A 10029-nucleotide genomic window follows, 5' to 3' on the forward strand; every position below is an offset into this window, starting at 1 on the left:
CGCCGCGGCCGCCAGATGGGGACAAGTTCCGGCGTGGGCGCCGAGGCCACCGGGGACTCGCGCTCCGTGGGCGACAGGCGCGTCCGGCCCCTCGGTCACGATCCGGCGGTCCTGGGTTCCCCAGACCAGCTCCCGACGCCAGAGCGGCGGCGGCGGCCGGGCTCCGGGATTTTGGATGAGCCTTTTCCTTCTCTTTTCATCACTTTGCCGTGTCCCCGTCTCCAGGGGGTGAGGACATGGTGTCTGGAGACCGGGAGCCCCCACCCCAGTTTCCTGACGCTGTTTATAAGTTTTTGTGCAAGTTGCAGCGTTGCTCCGAGTTGTTCACCCCCCCGGGGAGGTTTTTCTTAAGATGAAACCCAGAGGAGTGCAACTGTGTCTTGGAGCAATAAAAACAGCCCACGCCACTCGGTTGCCTGTTGGATATTCTGTTTGAAGTCATCGCAGTCAGAAGCGTGGGCCCCGCCGGCTGCAGGCACGACTAGACACCGAGCGGCAGGCGTGTGTGCGACTTGCAGACTTTTCCACGCACAGATTGACGGCTTGGACGCAGCTGTCTGTCGGCCACACCCATCCCCACAGGAAATCGGGCTATCGGTGTCATCTTTGATTAGAAAGGATAAGTTACACCCTGCACCACTACTTTGTACGAGCCAGCCTGGATGAGCTCTGACTCAAAGATGTCGCAAATGAAACAGAAACTTTTCAATGCCTTGGTTGTGCCTCGAAAAATGTTACTACTGCGTTACTCTTACACGTGCTGAATGCTGACGTCCTTCCTTTTACAGTTTTAGCGACTGGTTTTGCTTCGATCTAACTTACCGACTTCTGATGCAGTGAGGGCTGGCCATTATCTGTGGACCCTACCCAGGTCTCGCCAGTTTTCCTTTATAACGGAACCTTTTCCTACTCCCCTGTTAGGATCTGGATTGAGAGCAAGCATGGCAATTCAGACAAAAAGAAGTGACACCCTTTTTGATAAAAGTATTTAAAACGTGTCCCAGAAGGCTTCATGTTGCTAGGTTTTGCTTCGGTAGGTAATATAGATGTGGTAAGTCTGTCTGATCAGATGAGCTTGGGATATTTGGCAAGCCAGTTTCCACCCGAGGCTCAATCATTTGGTATATAGATAGCATTTAATTTTTTAGGTGATTCAAATTCAGGAATGTTGACCGGTTTATATCTTGAAACTAATTTTTTAGGCATCCCAGGTAGTGAGTCTTTTAAATATGCAGATTTTACTAGCTTTCAGTTTCATCAGGTGACCTCTTTAAAATAGAAATTTCTCTCTCACTGGATTGTTTTTCATGTAAACACTGCCGCGCTCAAAAAAAAAAAAAAGCTTAATCAAGTATTGGGGCATTAAATTTTAAAAATTATAAAAGTATTGAAAAAAACACATACTCATTTAAATGAATAGTGGTCATTTAAATGCACTTTCTTGAGGGGCTTTATTCTTATTTTTAAAAGGACATTTAAAGTTGGTGTAAACATCATGTTGGAGTTATTGCTCTTTTTTAAAAGAGACTGCTTTTACAGCACTTGAAATATGGGGAAATTATTTGCTAATACAAGTTTTAATTTGGTTTAATAATAGTCATACTTATGATCCACAATTTTCTGTACTGATAATACTTTGAGTCTCTCCCATTATGTAATTCAAATTGAACTTGTGTGTGTGCCTCTTTGGAGCAATTATCTCATTAGTGGGGAAAAAAATTTTTTGAGGTAATGTACTTGGGAGATGTTTGAATTTTAATTTCAGTATAGAAAAAAGTTTTCTCCACTCACATGTTTAGTTTATAGTGGCAGGATGTGAGAAATGGTTCATTGGCTATCAGCCAATCCGATTTCTCAGATATGACTGATGTAAGGATTGGTGATGAAGCCCAATGTAGATTCATTCAACATTGCCAGACTGGCAGTCTGTAATCTTATTACTGGATAAACATTTCAGTGCATGAGCAGAGGGCAGACCTGGTGAGCTCTCTTTCTATGTTGTCTCTGACAGTGGAAAAACTGAGAGTGAAATACCCCTGCTTTGGATAAGCAGACTTTTAGCAGCAACAATGTAGTCAAATGTGAGCTCTTAGGAGAAAAAGTATATTAATCTAAGGTAATAGTTATATTTTTTAAAATACATAAATAGTTTTAAGGATTGCTACAAACTATTCTTTAAAAAAAAAACCCAACCACAAAGTTATTTGAATTTTTTAATAATACACTATGCAGTTGAAAGCAACATCAGTATTACTAAGCAAAGTCAAGCCTGGATTACGGCAAAACATGGACATTGACTTCAGGACATTGGTCAGTATTGCTTTGAAAAAGGCCGCATGCTTTTTTACATGCTGAAAAAATACACATATCAACAGGAGAATAAAAGACCCCCTATTCATCAGCATTCCTGGCACACAAAACTAAATTGAATCAGGAAAACCCATTACTCGTAGAAAGTCATGGTAAATATTATGCTATTCTGAATAGAAAAAAAAACATTTTACCTTTTCACTTTAGCCTTTACTGAGTACAAAAAGAACACTGGCTAAACTAAATAATGAACTTCCTTTTGAAGTATTTGTTTTGTCTTCCTGGAATCCTCTTTGCTTCACTCTGCTTCCCTGACGCCTACTTCTCCTTAGATCTCAACTTTAATACCACTTCCTTAAAGGCACACCTTGCCTGAGACCCCAGTTGAAATTAGGTCCTCTTAGTATTATACTCTGTCGTATCACTTGTTATAATTTGTAGTTACCTTGCTATTCATGTGAATGTTTGTGTAATGTATATGGCCCACATCATACTGTAACCTTCAAAAAGAGCAGTAGTCATGTCTGCTTTGGTCACCTCAGTGTCTCATAACGGTCTGGCAAATAATGGGCACTCAGTAAATATTTGTTGAGTGAAAATGCTGCTGTTAGAGCTTCTTCTAATTAGATGCATTGCTAAGAGATAGGTGGGAGGTGAGGAAGAGGGAGAGAAAGGTAGATCAACTTGTAATGTTACCACGAAGTAACCCTCAGTTAAAACCTCCTATACTCCAGGGCCTTTGTTTTACTTGTCTCTAATAATAGGGTAGATTGAGCTCAAGATATCTTATCTTTGTATTCCCTTCAACAAAGGTGACAGATTATATGACCTTATTTGAATGGGATATGTGACAGAAAGCTCCCCAAAAGCATATTCCAGATGTCTCAAATAAGCGTATTAGAAATGCTTGCCAATTCATAGACGTTAGAAACCAATATACCTAATTGATGTAAAATTTATGTGTACTATTGTCTCAGTTTTCTCATTGAAGCATAAAGGCAAAATAAATTAGAGCTTTTAGATTTCTCGTATATTTAGTTTTAATATTTTGTACCCTACATCTTGTTGCATCTTACAAAGCAAATCAGAGTTCCATAAAACAAAACAGGGAGAGGAAAAACAGATGGGATGAGTGGGCAGAAGCTAATATGACAGCTCACTTAATTTCTTCTATTTGTGTTCATGCTGAAAGTTTTAAAAATATTTTTTTGTTTATAAGTGTAACATTTATGTAGTTTATTAATAGTTTTCAATAATTCTGATAAATTAGTAAATTGTATTACTAGACAGTTACTTTTATTTGGCTAGTTTTAACGGGTGTAATAAAATGAAAATTTAGTGGAAGACATCTATTAAAATTAAATTATTGAACATAGCAATATCTTGTATTTGTAATATTTAACCTGCACATTATTCATAGATATTTCTGCTACTTTTTTTAATGACAGGTCAGCTTTTTAAAATTCACACTCGTGTCAGGTATATTTAAGGAGCTCATTGCCTCATGAGAAAACCTGTTCCATTTTTGTGGTGTTGGAGGTGGGATGAAATAGTAGAAGGAACAAGGGTTTTGGGGTCAGGGAAACTTTTGTTTGAAACCCAGTCCCATCACTTATTAGCTGGGTAGTATTGGACAAGCAACTACTCAAGCTCTAATTCCTTTTCTAGAATTAAATAAATCTCCCAGAGTTGTTGCAAAGGTTTAATAAAATATCGTATCTCAATTGCATTATTTAGCATAAAGTAGGAGCTTAGTTAATTCCTTCATCTAAATACTGTAGGTACTTAGCTCAGTTTTTACAACAACCTGTGAGGTAAATAAGTAGTGCTGTTATTTTCATTTTACTTCTACCCTCTGCAGTGATGCTGAATAAAACCTATTATTTTCTTAACACCTTTTCAAATATTTGAAGACCATTATTCTGTTTGGTTTTGTTAAGCATATTTTGTCACATGACATTGTTTTCACCATTATCTTATTTTAAAAAATCAATACAGCTCTAAAAATGTGGACTGTAGAAATGAATACACTAGTAAAGTAGGCAACCAGTATACAGATTGATGCAGATATATTCTCAGTGTCCTGGGGGTTTAAGTTTGCAGTTCTTTTAGTCACCCATTATATTAGCAGCCCCTGTTAGACTCTTGGGTTTATAACTCCTCTTATGAACAGTTTCTAAGAAGCATTTCTTCATTTCTATACTGCACATTTAACTTTTTGAAACTAAATGCAAAGCTTTACACACATCCTTGTTACATTTCACTTTAATTTTACTTTATTTTTCCCAGATTGTAGAATCTTAGAGTTTTGGAAGCATGTTCCTTGTTCTCTTTGAGAAATAGTATGTTTTACGAAACTTGGGTCCAAATGCCCTCCCCATCTCTTAATAGCCATGGTGGGCAAGTTGCTTTATCTGCTTGTGCTTCAGTTTTCTCACCTGCAGAAATGATGTTTGCCCCGTCAGATTCCAAATATAGGACCGAGGAAAGATTTCCAAGGCCCTTCCTAAAGACTTCTCTCATCTAAGTTGATAGAGCAGCAAGCTTATCCAAGTCACACTCAGGCAAAATATATACAAAAGTCACTTGGAAAACCATCTTGAGTACTGTTTTGGCCAGAATACACTATTTTTTTCTTCTTCTGGTTTTGCCAGTTGTGTAATCTTGGGTGAGGACTCTAATCTCTAAGCCTCTGTTTTCTCAACCATAAAATGGGTTGTTGGGCCCTAACCGGTTTGGCTCAGTGGATAGAGTGTCGGCCTGCGAATTCAAAGGTCCCAGGTTCGATTCCTGTCAAGGGCATGTACCGTGGTTGTGTGCACATCCCCAGTGGGGGGTGTACAGGAGGCAGCTGATGGATGTTTCTGACTCTCTGTCCCTCTCCCTTCCTCTCTGTAAAAAATCAATAAAATATATTTTAAAAATAAATAAAATAAAATGGGTTGTTGGAAGGATTATATGAGGTAATACATATAAAGTGCTTAGAAAAGTGTCTGACAGATAGAGCTCAATAACTGTGAGCTATTATTAGAAATCTAGAAATCATTCTTTTCCAAGATCTAAATGCAGTTGATTTGACATTATTTGTTCTGTTTGAATTCATGCTGATATCCAGTGATCATTATATTCAAAACCATTCTTAGGTATTCAAAAACCATTTCATATATAACCTATTCTCAGCTTTGACTAAGGCTTAATATTAAATTTATTTGTCTGTAATTTCTGAAATCTGCTTCCCACTCCTGCCAGCCCACAAGACTTGATGCAACTCTGACCCATCTCCAGGCCATGATTAGTTCTCTCTTTCTGAGCTCTTTCTCCAAGATTATAGCAGCTTTGTGATTACACTTGTTTATTGCTTTAGCAGTATGGAATGGATTGCATCTGGACCTGAAGATTTACACTCACATTAAGTTGTTTTAGTCTATTATTCACCAGGCTCAGGTTTCAGTTCTCAATGTTCTTCTGCAACCGTAGTTGGAAAACTGAGAGAAGATAAACAAAATACAAGTTGAGCAATTCTGCCTTCTCTACGTACTCTCTCAACCTGAACAACATCCTCTCTGAACAGAGATTCTCTCAGTTCCGTGTTCTCTTTGAGAAATAGTATATTTTACCAAACTTGGGTCCGAATTCCGCCCACCCCCCCCCCCCCCCCCCGCCCCCACCTCTTAATAGCCATGGTGGGCATATTGCTTTATCTGCTTGTGCTTCAGTTTTCTCACCTGCAGAAATTATGTTTGCCCTAACAAATTCCAAAGAGATATTGTGAGATAAAGTATGTGAAATACTTGTAGGATTAAGTGCTGTACAGTATAAGGTGGGATAATAATCATTTATTTGAATGTAGCTATAAAACCTTTTGTTATCTTTAGGCATTTTTTCCCCAAGCCTTAGTGTGTGTGTTTTTTAGTTTTCTCATTCCTGGTACTATATCTGTATGGTTTTGCTGTTCTGTTATGTTCATCCTATTTTTTTTTTTAGCCCCATTAACTTCTCTCCAGAGAGTCATTCAGCAAACCCACTGGATACTTCCCTCTTTTTTATTATTGGAATTGTTTACAGGTATTTAAATGGAATTTAGAAAGATCCATCTCTTGTGAGCCATTTCACTTAGCCATTGGTTTGGTGTGGGGTTATACCTTCTTTTTATGTTTTGAACTGTCCTCTTAAAAAAGTGTGATACATATGAAATGGTGCCTGGTTGTTCTCTTCTTTACTTTTAGAAGTCTTTTATGATGAGATCACTTTCTGATGAATTCCCCATCATAAGTATGTTTTTCACATTACTTGTTGGCCATATAACTTGTATAGTATATCTCCACCAGCTTTTTTAGACTTCTGAAAGAAATCTGTCAACAAAGCAACTCAACAATTATATTTTGTCAGAATTAGCCTTTTGTTGTTGTTAATCCATACCCGAGGATATTTTTCCATTGCTTTTTAGAGAGAGTGGAAGGGAGGGGGAGAGACAGAGAGAGAGAAACATTGATGTGAGAGAGACACATGGATTGGTTGCCTCCCACACATACCCTGACCAGGGCTAGGGATCAAGCTTGCAACCTAGGTTCATGCCCTTGACCAGAATCGAACCCAGGACCCTTCAGCCTGCAGGCAAATGCTCTATCCACTGAGCCAACCCAGCTAGAGCCAGAATTAGACTTTAATATAAGAAAGAATACTCTCAATTTGTCTGTGTCAGGACAATTATATATCTTTTATATGGCTGAGTAGAACATATTTTATTATTTTATTTCTATGACAATATGACTTTTACTTTTCTTTTTTGTCCCTTCTGCTGTTCTCTGTTCCCTCTGTCATAACTCAGTTGTGTATTTGTGGAATAAAAGTGTTTGATTTCAAACTTCAGGATTTCATTAAGAGTGCTGGGTTATTATTATTATTATTATTATTATTTGAAGCAGGAGGCTTTCCCTGAAGTGAAAAAAATGGCTCTGATAACTAGAAAAAAAATGGCCACCCATTAGGAGTTATTGGTGAATTATAAACATACAATCAAAAATTCTCATTTGAAAAATTATAGGTATTCTTGCATTTTTAAAATGTCAAATGAGTATAAAATATTAAAAGTTTTTTAAAAATTCCTTTCAGGCTGACTACATCTCAGAAAGAATCAACTTTACTCGATGGACCCATTCATCAAATGAAATATACCTGAACTATTTTAAAAAGCTTTGTACTTCATAATGGAAATATTTACCCCCCCTAAAAATGAAAATGAGGTCATTTGAGAAGGTGATTTAAGGAGTGAACATTTGAGAAAGTATCCCATCAAATCAGTGAACCAAAGGATAAGTACTGAATTAATCAATCTGAAACACCTTTGTATAAACGGGGAAGTTTTTATCTTGACAGAAAAATAAGTTTTATTCAGAATGTATTTTCTGAAATTTAGAGAGACAAGAGTAAACTTAAAGGAAAATAAATGAAGATGTTTAGAAAGTAAGCAGTCAACTCTTTTCTGATGAGGATATTAAGGGAAGTAGCGACCTTCTGTGCATTTAACTCACAGTTGTAGAACTTGCAGCCATCACTATGAGTAGCTTAAAAGAGGAAATAAAGAAGTTTTCAACTAAATCTAAAAGTACAGACATTTTTTTTCCTGCTGAGATTTTAAAAGCTTCTTCATAACCATTGAAAAAGAATTGACAACTATTTTAAAAGATTAAAGAAAGGCAGATGTCTGCAAACAATTCCCCTCCATCAGCCCAGAAGTCTGTGTTACCTGCAACTCTTCCTGCTGTGCTTCCAACTCCTTCTTCATGTTCAAGTCCAAAGACAGGACTTTCTGCCCGGCTCTCTAATGGAAGCTTCAGTGCACCGTCACTCACCAACTCCAGAGGCTCAGTGCATACAATTTCATTTCTACTGCAAATTGGCCTTACACGGGAGAGTGTTACCATCGAAGCTCAGGAACTATCTTTATCTGCCGTCAAGGATCTTGTGTGCTCCATTGTTTATCAAAAGGTACTGTGCATGCTTTTTATGTCAATAGTTTTTCTAAGTAATATTGTTTCTAATGCTTTCTTGTGAATTATATATGCAACAATGAATTAACACAGATGGATGAATTAATTGTTTATATCCTAATTCTGAGCATTGTTGGAAGAGTGTGAATAGATTTATCTATATATATAAAAGGCTAAGCGACCGTCCATCCAACCGACCGACTGTCTGATCGGCTGGTAGGTATGACGTGCACTGATCACCAGGGGGCAGACGCTCAACGCAGGAGCTGCTGAGCGGTAGCAACTTGGCAGAGTGCCCTCTCACACTCCGGGACCCCTTGGGGGATGTCAGCCCAATCCCCACAGGCCAGGCCAAGGGGCCCCAGCTGCCAGAGGGACCCCGCTCATTCTACAGATGCCCTTTGAGCCGAGGCCCAGCCACAGGTGTGGCCAGCCAGGGAGGGACCGTGGGAGTTGGCTCCAGGACATTTCCAGCCCGTCTTGCCAAGTCCCATCCCACCAGCCGCCTTCTGATTAATTTCGTTTCAATGTGCACAAATCTGTGCACTGGGCCACTAGTGAGTCTATAAAGTCTGAAATTTCAGAGTTTAACAACTGGAGCCTGTATCCCAACTTTAAAATACTGCTTATTCAGTTGTCCTTTTAAGAGCAGGAAAATCAGCATAAAGTCAAGAGAATTTAAGAAATCTCATTTGATTTCATAGAAACCAATAGGTAGAGAGCACAAGGAATCAAGGTGTCTTACACAGCTGCAGCTGAGTCTAAGGTCCATCCCTTGGTCTTCCTAGGTGCTCTCTTTTTTATACTCTTTCTTCCCTTTAGATCCTGATTTCACCTAAACTGCCATTTAATATGAGTAGATCATATTCTTTTTTTAAAAATATATTTTATTGATTTTTTACAGAAAGGAAGGGAGGGGTAGAGAGTTAGAAACATTGATGAGAGAGAAACATCGATCAGCTGCCTCCTGCACACCCCCCACTGGAGATGTGCCCGCAACCCAGGTACATGCCCTTGACCGGAATCGAACCCGGGACCCTTCAGTCCGCAGGCCGACACTCCATCCACTGAGCCAAACCAGTTAGGGCGATCATATTCTTTTTGTCTTTTAAAAACCAAGTACATGAGTTGGAATATGTGACAGAATACATGAAAATTTGAAAGTTGAGGGTAGTTTTGTTTCTCATTCACTGATCCCCTGCCCTATATCATGCCATGTTTTAAGGAACTGTAGCTAAGTGCCGTAATTATTTTGATTTGATGGATGGCTGGTATGTTCTCTATCTTCTATATATATAAAAGCCCAGCGACCGGAATGGCGGAACAACTAGAATGACCAGTTGGCTATGACATGCACTGCGGCAGCCAACCAGCCTGATCCGGGCCCCAATCAACCCCCATTCTCCTCCCCCCGGCTGGCCCCACCCCCATCAGCCCCCACCCCCATCAGCCCCCAACACCCCAATCAAGGGTGGGGATGGCCGGCCAACTGCCTGCAGCCCTTCCCCCGGCCAGCCACAGCCCCTTTCCCCCACCGGCCTGGCCCGATGGGCCCCCATCAGGATGGGGCGTCTGGACCCCACCCATGCACGAATTTGTGCACCGGGCCTCTAGTTTTATAGAACTACTAGAGGCCCGGTGCACAAAAATTTGTGCACTGGGGGGGGGGGGCAGGGGGGTCCCCCAGCCCAGCCTGTGCCCTCTCGCAGTCTGGACCCCTCGGGAGATA

General features: G+C 39.8%; 1 protein-coding gene across 1 annotated transcript in view; it reads left to right on the forward strand.

Moving 5' to 3' along the window:
• Positions 1-7422: 7422 nt before the first annotated feature.
• Positions 7423-10029, forward strand: part of PRKD3 (protein kinase D3) — a 53415-nt gene continuing 50808 nt past the window's right edge. Inside the window, exon 1 of the mRNA XM_023747734.1 lies at positions 7423-8298. Within this exon, the coding sequence (XP_023603502.1) occupies positions 8011-8298 (288 nt within the window). The 5' untranslated portion in view covers positions 7423-8010. The remainder of the gene's footprint in view (positions 8299-10029) is intronic.

This window comes from Myotis lucifugus, unplaced genomic scaffold, assembly GCF_000147115.1.
Source record: "Myotis lucifugus unplaced genomic scaffold, Myoluc2.0 scaffold_6, whole genome shotgun sequence".
Lineage (NCBI taxonomy): Eukaryota > Metazoa > Chordata > Mammalia > Chiroptera > Vespertilionidae > Myotis > Myotis lucifugus.